At 39.5% G+C, this 21638-nt stretch overlaps 1 protein-coding gene across 6 annotated transcripts in view; it reads right to left on the reverse strand.

Moving 5' to 3' along the window:
• Positions 1–343: 343 nt before the first annotated feature.
• mib2 (MIB E3 ubiquitin protein ligase 2) overlaps positions 344–21638 on the reverse strand; it is an 82633-nt gene continuing 61338 nt past the window's right edge. For all 6 annotated transcript variants that reach the window (XM_054799373.1, XM_054799389.1, XM_054799402.1 and 3 more), the window contains 9 exons: positions 17401–17549; positions 16911–17067; positions 16049–16203; positions 8275–8401; positions 7850–8116; positions 3475–3653; positions 3199–3392; positions 2872–2937; positions 344–2642 (listed from right to left, as the gene is read on the reverse strand). In XM_054799373.1, coding sequence (XP_054655348.1) covers positions 2401–2642; positions 2872–2937; positions 3199–3392; positions 3475–3653; positions 7850–8116; positions 8275–8401; positions 16049–16203; positions 16911–17067; positions 17401–17549 — 1536 coding nt within the window. In that variant the 3' untranslated portion in view covers positions 344–2400. The remainder of the gene's footprint in view (positions 2643–2871; positions 2938–3198; positions 3393–3474; positions 3654–7849; positions 8117–8274; positions 8402–16048; positions 16204–16910; positions 17068–17400; positions 17550–21638) is intronic.

Consider the following 21638-nt stretch of genomic DNA (forward strand, 5'->3'; position numbering starts at 1 on the left):
CTTAATCAATCACAATCTCAATCACACTTCAAATCAAACTGTCCACTTAGGAAGCAACACAGATTGACAATCAATTTCACCTGCTGTTGTGCAAATGGAATAGACACCCCCAGTAATAACATAAATATCATTAGTAAGTGGTTTCAATTGATAATTTTTGTGTGATTTTGTTGTCAGCACATTCAACTATGTAAACACCAAAGTATTTAATAAAAATATTTCATTCATTCACATTTAGGATGTTATTTTTGTGTTCCCTTCATTTCTTTGAGCAGTATATCTGCACATACAATACCCCCAAACTGCATAGCACAAAACTGACAAATCAATTCCTTGATCCTGTGTCCTTAGAAAAGTGTTCCATATTTATTGCAAAATATTTTTGTACAGAAGAAAAGTGAGCAAACATACAACAGAGGAGGAAGAGACAGTAAGGCCAACAGCTGAACTGTACAAACACAGAATAACGTTTGCTGCTTGAATAGTACTTTTATACATCGCCGTCACCGCTACCTCCTTCAACGGGAGAATTCATAAACAAAACACATATACACAAATAATATGTTCACAATTTCTTTTCACTTCTCCACATGATTGCCCACACCTACAAAACCCATCAACAGACCATTGGCATTTAAAATAACTTCCCTCGATTGATTGATAAAAGGATAATTGTACGTAAAGCTCTAAACCAGGGGTTTTCAAAATGGCAGTGAGAAAATTAAAGAAAATAAAAATGTTCAAAGCCGCTAAGCTAACTTCAGTTATGTCAAAGGCAAAATGAACTGATTTTTAGTTACTATAGTGAGAAAGTGAACAGTCTGTGAAAATGTGTTTTTTTCCCCACAAACAGGGTCAGCTCCCAAACAAATGATATTCTCTGAGGGAAGGCTCACTGTGCCACACTTCGAAAACCCCTGATCCAAACAATACAGGACTGTCACTGTCTGACAGAGTGTAAATGTTTGCAATCACTCATTGTGGAGCACATAATACTCCTAATTTTCAACTTAGCCCATTTTTTTTCTTTTATCTCAATATCTTAGCTCGATGACATAAATCCACGTGTGCACCGTCCATGCATGTTCCTCATGCAATTTGGCACTGATGTAAAAGTACTTTGTTCCAAGTAAACACCTGCAGCGTTTTCTCTCCCTCTCTCAACTTTTCTTCCGCTTTAAAAAAAAAAGGCAGAGTGAGACAGCATCATCATCCCTACCGCGACATTCATAATGTACACATTTAAACAACCAAATCTCCCACAATGTGAGGTGTAACAAAGCCAAACCAAACAAAACACATATTAAAGCAAAACATTAAATAAAGATGACTTTTTTTTTTTTACTCATATGCAGAAGCCCTTCAAGAAAACAGACAGCAGAAGAAATATGAAGTACAATCCAGAGCTCCAAAGGAGAACAAAAGGGGGTCTTTCTCCTGAAATGACACCAGCAGGAAGGTAGACAAATGTAACACACAAACCACCTCTCTTTATGCCCTTCTATATTACAATGCTTTTGTTGAATAACAAAACACAAACACTCATGTTGCTAGGTAGACACAGTAGATGCAGTAAATACACAAACAGTGTGGACGGGTGCTTTTTTTTCCCAATTTTTTTTTTGGTTTTCCTTGTTGCAGAAGCTTATCTGCAAACACAGAAACATTCATGAATTCACTAATGAGAATGACATTTTTCAGGGATCTTCCTTCCCCAAGACGCACTGCAGCTGTGTGGGACGGTGACGCTGAACCTTTATTATGGATATCCTCACAAACAAGTGCTTTTTAAAAGATTTCATACCCTGAGTAAGAGGAAAATAGGCTTGGGGTGTTTTTCATTAGATGCTTTTTTTCCTTCCCTCCAAGCAACTGAAAAAAGACATTACAAAGTAATACCACCTTTCACACATAAATAAAATCTGTAACACAAAGAAATAAAAGCAACAACATGACAAATGACTCATTATAGCTTTACAATATGCATATACTCATGCATATACAGTATAGTGTGTACTTCCCCCTCGCATACAAGCAGCAAGTGGTTGGGGACTATATACGTAAAGCGCCCTCTGCAGAGACTAATACTGATTATTACAATATCCAAATGAGAGCAGACCAAATTCACGCGACAGGCTGTGGGAGGCGGGTGGCTCATTCTGTGCAGCCGTGTAAACAGAAGAGGCCCAGCCAGCCAGAAGAGAGGATGATGGGTAACAGACATCCATGTAAAAGCAGCAACAGATTGTCAAGTTGAAAGGGGTGGACAGCGTCAAAGAATAAGCTCATGGGAGGCTGAGGGGGATGAACAGGATCATCAGTAGGTCATTTCATCATTTCATTGCCCTCCCCATGTCCCCTTGCTTGCTCTTTGGATGCCACCCTGCCCTCACAGGGTGTTCAGACAAACAACTGGATCCGTTCGCGGATGGTCTGCCGGCAAATGGGGCAGGTCTTGAGTGCGGCGCTGCAATCGATGCAGGAGGCGTGTCCGCACTGGAAGACCAGCTTGATGTGGTTGTCGATGCAGATGGGGCAGGTGATGCGCTCCTCCATCTGCCGGTAGCGCGACTGCAGCTGCTCCAGCAGGTTGTGCTGCTCCGAGTTCTCCGTGCCGGGGCTGCAGTCCACCTCGGTCTGGTCTGGAGGACGGAGCCGCCGGCATAGTGTTAAGGAGGTAGGATTTGTACGTTTCGATGGCAACACAAGTTTGTAAAATTGTATAGACTTGCAAAAGAAACTGCTTTACTTTGCAGATCACTAGGCTCTGAAACAATAGCCTAAGTAAGTTTACAGCACGTATAGGAGTAGAAAACACTTCACAACACATCTTGATACAGAGAATATAAGGAAAGGGGGGTTTTGTCCTACCTTGTCGAATTTTCTTGGTGATTGTTACTTGGCATTTAATGCATTTCTTCATTCGATGGGCACACTCTGTTAAAGCAACAAGGAATGGAATGGATGAATGAACTAATGTTTTGAAAGCAACACTAGGTTATCATTAACTAGTGAGAGGAATGACGCATTGATTATGTGCGACGATGCATGTGCTTGTGCTTTAGCAAGTGTATTGTAACAATGTCCACCTCTTCCAAAAATTTGAAATTTTGGCCAAAGCATGCTTGAGCATGGTATAATTAGTTCTCATGCTTTTCCAAATAGGAATTATGTGTGGCTACAGAACCGTGCATTCACCTTCACATGCCACACTGTGCTGGCAAGGGTAGAAGAGAACAAGCAGAGCCAGTTCGGAACAGATGAGGCATTCACTGGGCCCCGGTGGAGTAGGAAAAACCAGATTGGTCATCGTGTTGGGGGTCGTGTGAACGCGCCGCAGGTTAGCGGTGCTCGGTCCCTGGCCGCACGTTATAGCCTGCAGGCGCTGCAATCTGAGAGATGATAAAAAGCTATAATGACGCCAACAACTTGTACGTGAGAGCACTGATTGTGAGTCCTTTCCAGAAGAAGCACCTGTGCTTCTCCGAGAAGCTCTTGATGAGCTGCAGCATGGCACTGTCTGCCACCAGGTCCAGGGGGCTCTTGCCTTTGTGGTTGGCATAGCTGATGTCAGCCCCTTCTTGCGCTAGGAAACAAGCAATGGCCGCTCCAACGCTCAGCTCAGTATTCCCGAGAAGACCCGAAGCATTGAGCTGTGAGAGCATGGGAAAGGAATAAAAAAAGACACTTAGCGAAAAAAAAAATCTGAAAATCCTTTGCACTGATATATGCTCACATTTCAGTGTCATTTGTGCATGTTGAAGTAGTCAGATGAACCCCTCTAATAAGTAATATTTATTTAAGAGAAGTGCATGTCTGGTTTATGGAAGGTGCTCAGGATGGTGAGTGGAGCTGCAGCCCTGTGGGCTGGAAAGAACGTTCTTTATTGTTATAATGACATCTACACTCACTGACATGGAAGTATAGTCCATTTCTACAAAACATACAAGCCTAAAAATATCTCAATTTCAGTTTTAATTTTTTCAAAACTGAGTACACAGCCTTGGGAGACTGTCAACATGGGGTGATTTTTTCCCCCCACATGACTATAAATGGCCTGTGCTCAAAATACTTCAGAAAACATGCTACTATACATGTAATAAATATTTCCTCAAAGTTTTACAATTATTAGTCAAAAATTCAATGACTTATGGTCATTTAGTTAAGTCCCACTCATTTTGCCTTTTATGTTGGCCATGTTTTTCAACCAGTCTTGCTCAAATTTTTTACACACATGCTTGTCTGTCCTAAACAGGTGTGTACCAAATTTGATGCTGATTCGGCGAAACACTATAAAATTACAGTGGGTGTTTTGCAGAGCGTATAGAGCTGTATGAGAAATTTCAAGTCAATCCACGTTATGGAGTTTAATAACAGCACCACCATGTGGTGTATTTGTTAGAAAATAATAGTACAGGCAACACAATAGGGGTGCTTGTTTTGACACGTTCACGCTTTTGTGTACAGCGGTTCAGGGGTAGGAGTTAGCTTAGACAAATAAATACAAACGGTCATGTCTAAAAAAATTTGCTTGTTTGAAAACCATGTCAGTCTTTGACTAAAATGTCTATGAAGGGTCTGGGCTTATTGACGATTCCTCTAATCACCATACAAGATTAAGGCTATACTGTATGAAGTCCATGTAGTGGTAGCATGTCTTCGTAGCAATTTACAGCGGGTGCCACAAATGCCAAATTATTCGAATTTATAACAGGCTTTTTCCAGACCCATTTAATCGATGTGTGTCATTAGAGCTGCAACAATTAACTGATGAAATGATCCATTACCAATTAATAGACAACTATTTGGTCTTGGATTAATAGTTTTTTTTTTTTATTTAAAGGAAATCTGCTCTGATTTCAGCCCCTCAAATGTGAATATTATTTTATTTCCTCAGTCATCCATGAAAGCAGACCTATTATCTTTGTGTTTTAGGCAAAATAAAATATTCAAACACATCAGCTTGACTTTGGAAAACAGAGATGGACATGTTTGCCTCTCATATGTTCTGGACCAAACCACTAACTGTTTGTGTTTTTCATGTCGATTTGGTCCACCCAGGGCAGGGGTCGCTAATCTGTCGATCACAATTGCCGCTCTGTAGCCGTGCAACCCGCTAAGCTCAGCCCGGACCACAGTGGAGACTACGGCCCGGGGGCCACATCCGGCCCGCCAAGCATTTGAATCTGGCCCGCTAGTTGCTTCCAAAGTATTTAACTTAAACTTTTAACATAAAAGCTGGCAACATGACTTGCAAGTCATCAGAGTCAGTCAATCTCAGACAACCTTTTGATGGTTTAAGTAGCTTTTCACATGCAGCGATCCAGACAACTTCCTCACCGATGGTACCAAACAAACACAAGTCAACAAATATGTGACACAAAACTTAACCTACCCACTGCACTGTCTGGGAAGTAAAAACGGATGGACGTTCACATACTCTTTAATAGTCAATGTTTTATTGTTCATAGTTCATATTGTGTATCACACATCCTTTATTCATGTACATTCCGGGTTTCTTATTCAGTAAAAAAAAAAAGTAAAATTCGATTTTGTTATTTGATGTGGTCTGATGTTTAAAGTGCTTCTGAAAAAAGGGACACAAGCGCATATAGTAGATTGTATGACACTTTTACAGATAAAATAAATAAATAAAACAAATAATTCCAGGTGGACTGTTAGAATTATAAGCTTAAACTACTGTGCGCCTATCAAATATACAGTCTGGCGCCCCCGCCAATGTGTCATGTGGTTCCGCCGCGTGTTTGTTCACAGCGCCACACGTATGTGTGCCTTGTGTATTACATAGTTTTCACTCAGTGATTCGTTCCCATCTGGATGCAACTATTTATTAATCTGTTAAAGGGTCTTAGCTGCCCTAGCAAGCTGCTTAGAAAAACACATCCATCAATTTCTTTCTTTTTTTTTTTTTAAGTTATTAATAATTTCATCTTTAATAAAACAGAACAGTGTTAACAGTCTTGGAAACATGAATATTTTTCCACACTTGAGTTTCTATTTTCCGTACTTTTCCAGACTTGGAAATGTATCAAATCAAATTCCATACTTTCCATACTTGCATAGTAGGAATATTATAAAAATATAAAACACATATACACTGTATAAAAAACATGATTATAAAAAACACATTATTGCTTTGTAAAGGTACGGTAGATTATTTTTAATGAATAATGAATAATGAATGGCAGTACCACTCCTTGCGTGAACAAAATGATTTCACAGAGAAGAACAGCTTTGCGTTTAAAATGTCAAATTGTCACATCACACAGAGCTCCACAGTGAGTAACACTGTGACTCTGAGGATAGAAAATAGCACATGAATTCATCTAGTGTGGTTTCTGGAATCAAGACGTCCCCCGGGGAGATACAATGTGATTTTTCTTTTTAAATGCTGCACAGACAATCTTCAAAGCTCCATCTTTTAGTCAAAAAATAGCTACACGTTATAGTTGTACTATTCTGTCCACATTAAAACTACAATGTGATCATGTACACAAGTCATCACTTGTAGCATACTGTAGGTTAGATATGAAAGGTTTTAGCACCTTTGTTAACAACTAACTCCTCTTATCTTGCCGTGTTTACGCAGTTAGACAAACCCTTTTTCTCCTCAAACTGATGTCACGTCCCTGACTGCTTTCATCTAGGTAAGTCATTTATTACTCATGTGACACCTCAACATTCCATGCCTGGCTTTTGTTTACTATCACCACTTCACTATATTCAGTACTTTAATAACCTGTCAGCCCAGCGCGAGTCTTGTTTTCACCTTTTTTAAAAGACCAATAATCTGTAGTACTACCACCGGACTTCATTTATCGTCCTTTAGATCTGTAATTAACACTCATTTAGTTAGTCTGCCCCTTTTCAATACCGCTTATCCTGTTCAGGGTCACGATAAGTAAATTTGGGTGAAAGGCGGACAACACCATGGATTGATCACCGGATCCAATGCACAACCAATGGGCCACAAAGAACGTAGGAAGGCTGGACAAAGGCAGACTGAGCAGAAATTGCATAGTTCCCAGGAATCTAGGAAAAATGGATGCATACATCGAGCAAAGAGAGCTAATACCAATAACCAAAAAATTGCCATCTCCACATCATGTAAGATCATCTCTAATACTGTGTCGGGAACTTACATGTTTATATCTGAACACCACATTAATTCAAGAGACCCTTTACATGTTTCGGGCGGCGCTGCTGTTTTGGGTAGCAGCAGAGCTGCTGGGCACAATGTCTGAGTATGAAAAGTAGTATCTTTGAGCTGCTGTAAATACAGTGAGTATTTGTTTGAATTGTTCTAAACAATTCTTTTGTCAGATTCTTTTGTGGTCACGTGATGATGCTGTGAAATGTCATGTCAGCGGATTTATACAGATGTTGGCACTGTCTTCCTACCGGTCGAGGCAGGGTGACAGTGTCATCTGCTGCCTGAATTTTTCAGGACCACATTCTGGGTGTGTAAGAGTAAAAACAACTCTGAGGAAGACTGCAAGTGAGCAGTTGAAACTGTCAGGCATGTAAAACTAACTGTGGTTTGAAAAAAGAATTGTTTCGAATATATTACTAACAGACCAAATCAACCACATTGGGTACATAACAACTAATTGTGACATGGTGTCTATAAAGAGTAGCGACCATGATTTGAGACATTTTGTTATTGGGTGTATTCTTGTCTTCTTCCATGGCTTGGATTGAGTGCAAGATGAAACTAATAGATTGCATATTAGCGTGTGCATGTCACAATGTAAAATGTATTAATTACGCTATTCCTACTACTGAGGTCGGCAACATGGCCCCTTTACTCCACTCTCCCACGACTTACCCTGCAGTAGAGTGACGTGGAGGCACATCCCTCGACGCTCTCCTCTGTGCTGCTACTGCTGTTTCCCACAGCGGGGCTCAGCATTACGTTGGCCAGCTGTGGCCGCAGCAGAGCCACATGCATGGCGGTATCGCCGTCCTCGTCCTCCATGTTCACGTCAGCACCCTCGGCCACCAGCCGCTGGACCAAGTTGGTGTGGCCCTGCGTCACCGCCAGCTGCAGCGCCGTCTGGTTGCGGTTGTTGCGGATGTTGATGTCGCAGCGGCCCTGTAGGAAAAAGGGGCCTAATTAAATATTGGAAATCCAAGCAGAACTGGACTCGCAGGACCTAATGGGGGGTGGGGTAAGTCACTGTTGAAATAGCCCACTGCTGATGGGGATGTCATACAACTTCATGTCAAAAAACATACAAAAATGTAGCTCACTTCTTTAATGAGGATCTCGGCAACGTCATGGTGATTATTGAGGGACGCCAGATGCAGGGCAGAGAAGCCGTCCTCCTTCTTAACATCCACCAGCTGTCGTGCTCGGCCTAGAATCTTCTCTGTGGCCCTGTCATGACATACAAGAGTCACATGATGCCAAGTCACACTTTTTAAACACTCCCTTGCATGCAAAATTGACTTTTTAGTTTTAACAGTAATATGTGTCCCTAGAGCCTGTTTATGAACACCAAACGTGAGAAAAAGTCTATCTCACTCAGTTGTTTGCTCCACTTTTAAAAGAAGAGGCGCTCAAACGGTTGCTTTTGAAATTTGTGAAAAATACTATGACACCTTCTCTTTGGTAATGACTTCAGCAAAGGTGATGAGGCTACTCCCTTTAATTTACCAAACTGATATAAGACCATCTTTAAAGCTACCTTTGACAGTAAAGCATACACATAACATAAAGCTGTCAAAATGAAAAGCTATTAGCCCGCGTCCCAGGCACATGACATGAGCTGGACAGAAACCAGCAGTTGAACTATTAATAGAAACACACAACAAGTTCTCAAAACAGTTCTTAAGTGCAAGCGTTCTTCTTGAAAGAGCAATGAAAAATAAAAAGACCCCTTTGTACTATTACAATGAAAATATCGCGCTTCAATGTTGAGTTTTGAGTAGCCATGTTTCCGTCAATTTAGCTTGTTTGTCTTGATATGAATTTGTCATTCTACAGTATTACTTCAGTAACATACAATGGATAGTACATTGCTTAGAATTAGATCCAGTACAGTGGAACCTTACTTCGTACCAGAAGGGCCGACTCTCACCAAAATGGATGCTAACTGAATTTTTCCCATCAGAAATAATGTAAATCCAATTCATCCGTTGCAGAAGCCAAAAATGAACAGAAAACATGTTTTTATAGTTTTACAATTATAGATTTACATGCAGATAACAATTGGAAATGCATATTCAATTAAAATATTTAATCACGATTAATCGCATTTTGTCCATAGTTAACCGCAGATGAAAAAAGTGTTAATCTATAGTAAGAAGGGATGTAAATCTCTTTGTAGTAAATGATTCGATACATAACTACAATGATAACTACATCAAATTTTATGTAAAAGGGATATCATGATGGGACATTATTTTATTCAAAAATAATAAACAGTTAGAAGTCCCCCAGTTTTTGAATGTTTAATGCGAGCGGCCATTTGTCCCACTTTGTTTGACGGTCCTTGAACACATCTCCCGTTCTCACACACTGCACAGACAGATACTTTATTCATCTCCACGAGAAATTCACACAGATGGACTACTATACTGTATTTTTACCCTTTTTCTTTCACTTCATATTAGCTCCCAAACGCTGATAGTATGTGGAATGCATAAAGGTAAGATTTGATTACCTTAATGATTGCTAATGTGTATATTTGTTGTACACAAAAACAAGTCCAGGCTCTTACTGGTCTGTATTCATTTGGTGTTGTTCCTGTCCAAGACTATGTTCACACTGCAGGTCAATTCAGATTTTTTTGCTCATATGTGACCTGTATCTGTTTTTTTCATGTCAGTGTGAACAGCATAATTCTGAGTTTTTCAAATGTGACTCAGGCCTCAATCGTATGTGGTAGGGCTGGGTGATATGACCTCAAATCAATATCACAATAAATTGGTCAGTTTTACCTTGATAATGATAAATGCACGATAAATCCCCAACCACTATATATCTTTGCCATCGGAAAAAAAATTGCAGGAAATGCAAATTAACTGCTTTTTGTTGTTTTATTGACCAACTGGCACATATTACTTTCAATGAAATATAATGCACGTAATGGAACGCACCTATTCCGCCTATAAAGCACTCTGAAAAAACCTCCAAAAAGCGCCAACAACCATTTACATAATGTGTTTTGGGTGGTTACGACAGTTTTCATAGTCACTTTGCATTTCGCGTTCTTTTGCTCAACATCATCTTTGTGGAACCCAAAATTAATCTCCCTGGGACTGTGGTCCACAAATATGAATGCATCGTATATACCCTGGCATACTACAGTACATCCTGTACACACATGTACTAAGCTACACATACAGCCACATAACATGACTGACATCACCTCTCATGCAATTACATTACTAATGGCAACATGGCGTTGATGTCAGTCCAACCTACCACAACCATGTCAGGTACTATTTTCCACTAATAATAATAATACCATTTATAAATATAGTGACTTTCTCATTTTTCTAACAATTCTATTAAATTCCAGACATTCCATTGTCGTGTTATTTGCCTATATGCGTGTGCCATGTTGGCTTTAGAAACTGGATAGATAACCATCATCAAAATGATCATTCACACAATGAAAAGAGAATTTCACATGTTCTTGTAGCCATGTGACCAGCTATTAGTGATATCAAATAAAGCGTGGAATCCTTAAAAACTGCTACCAACAGTAAACTAATCATGGTTTCCTATAGATAATGTTTTTATTTTCTTATTTTTTATTTGTGAATTGTCAATTTTGCATAAAGGCTTTAAAAATCCATATTTAAAGTCAAGTATTTGTGTTAGTTTTTAGTATCATTTGGAGTGGTGTTACGATGCATACAAACAGAAAAAAGTATTTTTAGCGCATGAGTGGGAAAGCACTATATAGTACGTGACAGAGAGGAGTCATCTTTCCCGCAGCGTTACAGTATCCAACTGATAACATAGCCAGTTAGGTACGTCAGCGAGTGCAGCTTGTACGGCTGAGATGTTATCGCGCGTCAGCGCGAGTTGCCGATGTGAACCAAGATAAGTTGTAGGAGACTTGTAGATTTATATACAGATGCGCCAAAATGATACTCTACTTTGATTCACTTTGTATGGACTTATTTCACGAGCAAAATGCGAATGAAAGGGTTAAAAACGTAGTCGCACGTGTGCTCCTTTTTATTTTTTCTACTCGCACAGTGTATTTCTGTGCGCATATGCGAGTGAAATGCTGGCACTGTACAGCCGCTTCTTCATTTGACCCGTCAGCCGTTCCCTCATCGTCTGTTTCCCTTCTTTTTCAGACTGGATGGGTGGAGTCACGTGACTACACGCGCTGTACCGCGTCTTAAAGGGGAATGAACATAGCATACCAGCACACACAATCAAAACAGACAAAAAAATACTTTTCTTTTCTTTAAAACACCAAATTTACCATCATGGGCAAAATGATGTCGGTTATCATGGTAAATTTATGGTAATGGTAAATTTTCGGTTTATCGCCCAGGCCTAGTATGTGGATATAAATCCGATATGTATGCGATGCAACTGCAGTATGAACGGTCGGGTCTCAAATATCCGACCAATATGTCATCGAAAGGCGTGTATTGCCATGCTTACAGATACTCTAAAGTTACTCAAGGATGTAGGCAGTCATCGAAAAGTGTGGTTTATCATGCAAAACTTGGATAAAGGTCTTCTCACCCAAAAATTATTTTAAAAGGTGTTAGCGAAGCAGCTCTCACCACTCCTGCCCCCGCAAACGCAGCTTGGAACAGACGCGGCACCAAGTTATCTACAAACTTCCGTAGCCAAAATTCTTGCCCTCTTTCTTCTTAATCTCCTACACGGAATCATTTGGTTGAGAAAATATTGAGTCCCGTTGCACAAAATCCGCCCGCACGGTGGCCTAGTGGGTAGCATGTTGGCCACACAGTCAGGAGATCGTGTTAAAATCTCCGTTGGGCATTTCTGTGTGGAGTTTGCATGTTCTCCCCGTGCATGCGTGGGTTTTCTCCACATACTCCGGTTTCCTCCCACATTCCAAAAACATGCATGAGGTTTTTGTATTCTGTTGGAGACGACCATAAAAAATTTACAAGATCCTTGGGAGCCATATCTTCTCTTTAAACAATCTGAGATAATGTTGCCATTACAATCCAAATGTTTCCACAAGTGTAATGAGGGAATGAAAGATGCGTCTCTTTGTGTGCATGGAGGCAATCTAACTACATCTATTTAACTACAGCATGATAACTCACAAATTACAGAGTCGTTAGCAGTGGAGATCATTTTAGAGGCATGACTGGGGGCTGGCCTGCGTAGAGATGTTGTTTGTATTATGATGACTCAAATGTTAGAGGGCACCTAGATTTGTTTGTGTACATTTCTTCTTCTACAGTATGCGTGGTTTAGATGTTTTAGAATGTGTGTCACCATGTAGACTATTGTTGGGCCTTACTTATAAAGCTTGTGCACACACAAAATGGGGCCGAAAAGTTTTCCACACAAAGGTGGTACCTAAAAAACACAACTTGAGGCGAGAATGTGCGCACCGCTACGCCACCTTTGTAGTTGGCGTACGCACTTTTTGGAGACATGGCAAAAAGGTGACGCACATTTTAAGTGTTGAGGTGAAATCATATGTTTGAAATAAACATGCAATGGAAGCCAATAAAGATTTATCTGTCATTGCATGATAACATTACACCATTATTGACTTAAAACATTTGTTGAAAGTGTAATTTTACACAACGCCGATGTCTATCATTTGTCATTTATCATAAACACCATTATACACAAGCGTATAGTATCCCGACTAAAAGATACATGAAAAACACGAGGCACTTTTTTCTTTAAAAAATAAAAATAAAAAAATTCCATCCATATCATTTGCTTCATGCTTGTTGAAAAGAGGTAACCAACATAACTTCCTTCCATATGCATGATAAGTTAATTGAAGAATCTACAAACTGTAGGAAAATAGAGTAATACTCCTACATTTAGAATATGTAGAATATTTTTGCTTAAATCTAGCCTCATAAAAGCACATTTTATCTCAATTTAAGAATCTTATAAGAACACTTAATTCTTACCTTGTAATAAGAACATTTGACTTAAATCTATCTATATGATTAAGAACAACTTACTTATTTTAAGACTCATTATAGTCTTACAAGTCACAAGAAAAATATTCTAGTTATAAGAATTCTAGCCAAACAACTTTTGCTTACCCCATTGGCAGAATTTTTTGCTTGATATAAGAAAAGCTGTCTCATTTTAATATAATTTGGGCTTCTTTCAAGTATGGCTGTTTTTGCAGTGTAACAGGCATGATTTTTTTTTCCGAGGTAGATTTGAACCAGGATCTTGTGACTGTGTGGCAGGTGTGCTAATCACTATGCCACCCTACTGCTCATTTCACAGTTTGTAATTATTCACATAATTGCTACGCCAGGATGTTATCTTGTTCCTGTTCACAGCAGAGGCTGGAGGCCATCATCCCAGCTGACTTAAAGGTAAAAGCTACACCCTGGTAGTTATGTGAACCACTCCAGTTCAAATGGCTGTTTCTCTGACAAACTGGTAAAAGAAATGCCGGAAAGGAAATGTATTCTCCTTTTTTGCTCGTTCTCAGGACTCTGTGAAAACTACTTTTTTCACCCATTTCCTCGCAATAAATAAAGTACAAAACAAACACTCATTCTTCTAAAGGGCCTCATTCCATAGCAATGGCACTTTTGTGGACATTCACTTTATGTTTAAAAGACGGTAACCCCTTTTACACACAGGCCCTGCAAAATATCAGCCTCAGATTCTAAGCAGTTCCTGCAATAAGCCATGCTTGTTTTTTTAAACAGAAAACCACAGATGGTTAATATAACTTGCACCACGGCATTAGGTGTTTTTTGCGACAACATCTGAAGGTTCTTGACTTATAACAAATGGAGGGGCTGACCTAGACAGATGGCAGCAGATGACTCACCCAAAGACCTAAAAAGCCAATCTAACAACAGTGGGAGGGCCCTCTATGTTACCATATAGTTTCAGCAGATATCATCACATTACATAGGACACACTTTCAAAGTCCCAAACGGAAACCTTGAATTAAGTGACATCACTTAAGTAAGGGAATGCAGTATATGGGGAATGCTGGGGGTTTATCATTCAGTCTTGTTTTTGTCTTCAGGGCTGGTCTTTAAAAAAGAACCAGGGACAATTTTCCACTTTGTGGTTTTGTTATAATTTGGAAGGAAAGTTCAAAAAAGCACAGCACAGAAGCACAAAACTGATCATGGTTAAGCAGACTTGGCGGACTGTGAAAAATATCAAGTCACAGACGTCAGTGAGGTCTAAAGACATATACAGTACTATATTTAAAGTTCTCCCATAAAACCTAATTGTGTTACAACACTACTATGCATTTTCATTGGCGATAAATAAGAATAGTATGTAAATGTGTTTTAATGCAGAAAATGAATATTCCCCATCCTAAAAGCACTGGTAGGTAATGGCTGTTACATGCACTTAGGGTCGCAATTAGGGATGTAATGATTTATCTACTACAAGGGTACCCGTTACATCGATCGCAAGCCAAGGTAGCTTGGGTTGATCACGTAAACGTCCCTTTGTAGATGTCATATGACATCGTTCAGCTGACATTAAGCTCCCCTGCTGATTCATTGTTGCTCCCCCGTGGCGTTTCAGATTACACACGGAGATGTGAATTTCATCTTTATTATTCTGATTATGGAAACTAACTCAGCAGTAAGATGCCTATATCTATCACAAAAGTTAACCTTTCACCTGTAGCAGCTAGTTATGTATACAAAATGTCAACTGTTTGACGGCTTTGCTTTGTGTCCTGAACTCCACTATAGAAATGCATGTTTTATACACTTCCGTTTCTTAAACTACTACTTCATGATGAATTGGAAAATGTGTTTAATATGTTGCCTTGACTTCGGCTGCATTGTCTTTTGTATAATTACTTAATGTCATCGGTAGTGTTTGATAGCAAATGCTAACCGGACGTAATTCATGAACCGAGTGTCTTAATGAACGCTACGTCGCTATTTCGCCTGAGATATTACTGGCACTCAGGTAACGTACACAACTATTGAGGAATTATTGAATATTATATATATATCCAGGGTGTACCCCGCCTCTCGCCCGAGGTCAGCTGGGATAGGCTCCAGCATACCCCCGCGACCCTGATTAGGATAAGCGACATAGAAAAAGGATGGATGGATGGGTGGATGTTTGCTGACCAGTTAATTGAGAGGCAGAGATTGTTTGCTCTTTAACCCTTGATGAGCCCAGGCCACCGAAAGCTGGCAGAGCACAAGCACCCCCCAGCAAGTTTTTCCAGTTTTGAAAAATGACTTTCTTAGCGATAGTTAGATGAGGAGGGGGTTATGATATTTATTAGGAAGGTCTATTTGTGTGGTGTCTCCTAGAAGACACAGAGATAAATTTAATGGGATCCCTCAGCACCGAAGGAGTGTACATGTGTGCAGATCCATGTGGCATGCAGATAATTATCTATGCAAGCAGAGATTGTTTGCTCTTTAACCCTTGATGAGCCACCGAAAGCTGGCAGAGCACAAGCACCCCCCAAGCAAGTTTTTCCAGTTTTGACCCCTACTCGCAATAGTGGGGGAAAAAGACAGACTCCTTTACAGTAAGGGTTTTTCAAAGTGTGGCACAGCGAGCCTCCTTTCAGAGAATATAATACGGTTGGTTGGGCCTCCCAAATGCCCCAAAAATCGTATTTCTGCAGCGTATTTTGTGGAGTTTTCACACCAAGGAACTAAAAATAAGTTAATTTAGCTTTTGACATAACTGAAGATGATTTAGCAGCTTGAAGAGTTTGGTTTTCTTTATTTTTCAGAAGCTGCTGTGGCTCCCCTGAGGTCACTTTGAAAACCCCTGTTTGGATCAAAGAGATCAAGTGAAAGAAAGTTCTATGCTTCAATCAAGGGTCCAAATATCCGACTTTTTACTCACAGTTTGTTTCCTTTGAGCGCAGCATGGTGCAAGAGGTTGAATCCTCTGTGGTTCTGCTGAGTGAAGTCAATGTTGGGCACCACGACCAGGATCTCGATGATATTGCGGAAATCTTTAGCAATGGCATCGTGCAATGGTGTGTCTCCATAAGAATCCTGAGATGGAGGGAAAGGATTTGTTTAAATAATGGTAAATTAGTGCAGGTACTGTTCTAGCAATGCTAAAATGACCATGCATGACTAGTATGTCACTAAGCAGAGCACAGACCTCTGACAGTGCCAATATGTTTGTAATAAAAGGTTTTGGGGGGGTTTTTGTGGCACATCCTACAAGTATTTGTGCTTTTCTGACCATATCTTCTTATCATATCTTTAGGATTCTGCGAGTGGGACAGTTGTACTGATGACATGGCACCATCAACACCTTTATCCAGATTCTTACTTTGATTCTGATTCTTTGGCCATTGCATCACCCGAAACTACAAAGTTTTGTGGAAATCAGTTCAGTATTTGTTGCGTAGAAGAGAGCAGAAGACACAACAAACTGCTGCAAACTGCAATTGCATGGTTTTAGTTGGGTAGCAACACTACTCAAGCAGAAGGAGACGCCTTTAGTCAATTGTGACACAGTGTGACAGTGAGACAGTATGAAAATGCCCCACGAGAAACACTCAATTGCTGTAATAAATTATTTAAAAGTAACTGTCAAATAGCATTAATGTCTGTAATTGCCAGAATTCTTCAAAAAACAGCATGCTGGTGAGATTCATAACAGGGCCCTCATCGGGTATAGCGGAGGTTCAGTGGAATGGATTGTACATGAACAATCAAACTCAATATTAAGAAATAGTAAATTCTCCTACCTGGAGATTGACATCGGCTGAATGTTCGGTGAGCACCCGCACAACATCGGTGAAGCCCTTGTTGACAGCGATGTGGAGTGCCGTGCACATGGAGTTGTTCAAGAGATTAACGTTTGCTCCCTTGTTCAACAACATCCGCGCAATCTCTGCCTGATTACTGGATCACAGAAGAGATACAGGAAATTAACCAACACAATATTCATGACTGACACTTCCAAACAGACAGTACTATTGAGAACCTATTAGAGACTGTGTTAAAGATAGGGTATCCTGTCAGATGCCCGCACAAAATTGTTTTTGACTAGCGTGTAATCCCCAAAAGAGATGGAGGCAGCTGAGCATGTGTTCATCTGAGTAGAGGATATGGCTGGCTTTAATATAGGCAACACTTTAATATCGTCTCATCTGTGAGTGGATTATCTTATCAAACTGAACTAATTTGTTTACTTCTGTTTGTTTTCAAGGCAATAAACAACTACTGTGTCCTCACCCAAAGGCCGTGTAGTGCAATGCCGTGTCTCCATCTTCATCCTTGACTTCAATGGAGCCATTGGCCTGGAGCAGGGCCTTCACCACCTCCATGTGGCCTTGGTGTGCAGCCACTTGCAATGCAGTCTTACCCTGGTTCTTGATATCCACCTGCCACAAACATAAACACAGTTGAAGATCCATTCGAAGTGGAGGCCGAGTGAACACAAGCGCAAATGAACTGAATTTAGGCTGGCTGGGAATAATCTGAGTATGAATGGCAATCACGTTGCTCATGTGCGTAATACGTAATCCTAATAGGTGGAGTGATAATCTCTGGCAGGAAGAAATGTCAACCAATCATACACATTTAGCAATACCTTTGTGATACTAACTCACACCAGTGTCTTTTTATGACTTAAGTTGTCACTTTGCCCCATTTCCTTATGTTTTAAAATAGATTTATAGAAGAACATTATATGTCAAGATAGTTAATATACCACAGTGCAAGGAATGTACTACAAGTCACTGAATGTGTTTTTTTGCATCATAAGGTGTATTTATGCCAACATTTAACACACTGAGCAAGACATACACGAGTAAATCACCTGATATACATGGTATATTTATAGTATGAGGCACCAGTAGCTTGAGAAAAATACCGTAATTTCTGGTGTATAAACCGCACCCACTAAATTTAGAGGAAAAAACTGATTTGTTCTTATATAAGCCGCACATATCCACTTCATAAAGTGGCATATTGTGGCACACACGAGTCCGTGAGGACCATTCAGCTCTATGACAAGAGCCAATCATGAGCTATGAATAAACTCACGACGAGCTGGTCAACCCATTGGAAATTGCAGGAGGTCATTACTCAATGTAACAGTCTGACGCACGGTGTCATCTTACAAACAACATTAAACTTATCACACAGCAACTACACTGAAACGTTATACCTCAGAAATATAGAAACATGTCAAATGAGATATTCAGTGCACAGAAACACTTTTTAAACTTTTCAAACAGAACACATCATCAATAGGGAAACTAATTTGTCTCACGACGGTCTAGTCCCAGCTCACGTTCCCTATTAGTGGGTGAACAATCCAATGCTTGGTGATTCTGTGTCAACAGCGTCCTATTCCGTTAAAATGTTGGCTCTCTCTCTTTGGGTGAGCTGTGTCCTTTAATGGCAGTAGTCCTCCATGTTTCCTTGTCTTTACAGACCCATTGCCATCCATCCATCCATCCATCCATCCATCCATCCATCCATCCATCCATCCATCCATCCATCCATCCATCCATCGTCTATGCCGCTTATCCTCAAATCCATTACCTTAACTTGAAAGCGGCATCATATCCATTTCTTCGTGTGTTTTGTATGATAGAAGTTTTTTCACTTTTGGGTTCACTGCGAATGTGTACTCATCACTATCTGTATCTGTGTCTGTTCACTCATCTAAATTATCTGTTTCTCACACTTTTTCCTGGCAGAGCAAATCTGTCATTTAGATCAACAATACCATCTGCCCTAATGGCTGGACAGGACAAACAAACAAACAAATAAATAAATGATCTGTATCATATCTGTACTCAGAATGGACGAGTCATAAACCGCAAGTGGGCGTGGTTTGAATGGATGGGGTTTAAATCGGTACATTATTTTAAGTCTGAAATTGACATGGATTGATCAGAAGTTGTGATATTTATTGTTTATTATTCAGCTATATGTGTACTGTGTATGTGTGTAAATGATCTGTAAGACTTATTAGGTTTTAGTAGGGCTGTCAAAAATAGCATGTTAACAGTGGTAACCAATTTATTTCATTAATTACGTTGAATTTTTTTTAGCTATTTAACGCATACGTATAATGGCAAGCCACAGCTCTCTGTTCTGATGACAGACAGCAGCACAGTGTAACTCCCCACAGAGTCTGTCGCCCCTTTATAACTTTATTCTGACCCGAACACATCAACAGCAGTGCAATTCAAACACTATATATGTATTTACAACTCTAAACTACTAACTAAATAAATGTCTCTAGTCCATTCGTCATTGTCACGACACTTCCTCTTTCTCACTAGACAGACGACGAGATGCATTCACGAACACTCTGAACACCACATCAGCATCTTTATTATGCGTGTACTGTATGTGTGGTCAAAGTCGGGTCACCCGCTGGCACCAGGTGGCCACTAAGGACCACATGAGTCGCGCGCCAGCCCGTTCTAAAGATAGCTCAAATAGTGCCACTAACTTGCGAGCTGCATCTATTTTGTTTTGTTGCTATTCTTGTTTAAATCACACTTACATGTAAACGGAAAATTAAAATATCTAAAAAAACCACCAAAAAAACACTTTCAAAAATTGTACAAAAGACTGTTTTAGTGGTGCCCATTCTATTTTGTTCCTTTAAGTTAACGTGATTAAATGTAGCTCTCAATTACGATGTGAAATGGACACATGAATGCACCATAGAAGCCGCAGAGTTTTGAAAGTTTTTGTCGTAACACGGACAGTGTGCGCCTATAAACGTGTAACCTGGTTATTTATCACTCGTTCAAAGCTAGACGCATTGTATTGTGTTGTGTGACACGCCATAAACAACTCCTGGAGCTACGTACATTGCGTAAGGTTTACGTAGGGTTTACTCCTGAAACTGAGATGGATAGATACTTTATTCATCTCCAAGGGAACAACACGGGATTTTATGTTTTGTTTTATATTTGATATGTTTAATGTATCTGTTTTTCTGTTGATGTATACGTCTGTTGCGCTACGTACGTTACCATATGTAAGGTTTACGTAGGGTCACCTGAATGAAATTGCTGGCTATTACAGATTATTTCTGCTGGGTTTATCCTCTGGACTTCATAAGGCCTGTGAATCATCGTAGCGCGTGGATGCCTGTGTGGATTCTCCTGGATCCAGGTATGTCTCTGCTTTTATATGTTACATTTCCTTTTTGTTTTCATTCATCATAACAGGCTTTGCAATCTTAGCGGTATATATATGGTGTTTATTGAATAATTCCAAATGCAACAATGTTTTACATTTGGTTATAGAATAAACTATGATTGATGTCGCTCACTCAAGTGTGTGAAATGACAGCAACAGGGTTAGCAAACGCAGAGAATGATGGCTTCTCTGCGTGTTTTGGTTGTTCCCTGAGCTTTTTTTTTGCACTTATGATGGACTATTTTAGTAAGAGCATTTTCTGAATTACATATTTCAACAATTAGTAGTAGTTCTGAAGTACAGGAGATGTCACGAGATTAGAAGATGACCACACCAAGCAAAATGTAGTTTTTAGCCACATATTAGCCGCACCGGTGTATAAGCCGCAGGGTTCAAAGTTTGAGAAAAAAGCAGCTTATACACCGGAATTTATGGTAAATAAAAACATCTCAGTGCTCAGTGTACCGCACTTTTAAAACCCTTGATATATACAGTATGACGCTGCGAAAAAAATCAATCTCAACTGCAAATCTTTCTAGTAAAATCATTAGGATAAGTGCTAATTGTAAAATTATAATGTATAGAAATGATTATTATAGTAACCATATTGGACTTTCTTTAAAAGCTTGTTCTCTCTTTGAATAGGTGATTGTACAAAAACATTATACTTTTAAATGACACATTTATAATTTTGAGTTGTTTGAAAAAGTTCAGTTTTTAAATTAAATTAATGACAATTATTTTGGACTGTCATATATGCATTTATCAATTATTAGTCACAATAAATATACAACTAAAAGCAGGACAAGAAAATCTGGTGTCTGATCTGGAGCCTTTGCAAAAAACAGACAAGGAGAATGAAGGTGTGTGTGAGTGGTCATTCCTAGGCCTGTCATGATAACAAATTTAGCTGGACGATAATAGTCCTACAAATGGTCGATAATCGATATTATTATTTTTTAGACCATTTTCTCATGGCATACTAATGCGAGTACATCGTATCATAAGCAATAAACTTTCATTTTCCAAGAGTATTTAATATTAGAATTGGAATGTCAAGAGCTTTTAAATTAAAAAAATAAAACAAATAAAACAAATAGACCCTGTCTCCAGTAAGAAAAAAAAACACTCCAATAAAAAGCACACACAACAATAAAAACAATACATAAAATGGAGTATCAAGTCTCTGTCAAAAAAAAAATGCACTTGAATAAATGATGAACATTCGGTATTATTCCTTAACAGGAAGGCTTAACATGTGGCGAACGACACTGTCTGTGAGTGTGCATCATTTTGTT

The sequence above is a fragment of the Dunckerocampus dactyliophorus genome, chromosome 1, assembly GCF_027744805.1.
Source record: "Dunckerocampus dactyliophorus isolate RoL2022-P2 chromosome 1, RoL_Ddac_1.1, whole genome shotgun sequence".
NCBI lineage: Eukaryota > Metazoa > Chordata > Actinopteri > Syngnathiformes > Syngnathidae > Dunckerocampus > Dunckerocampus dactyliophorus.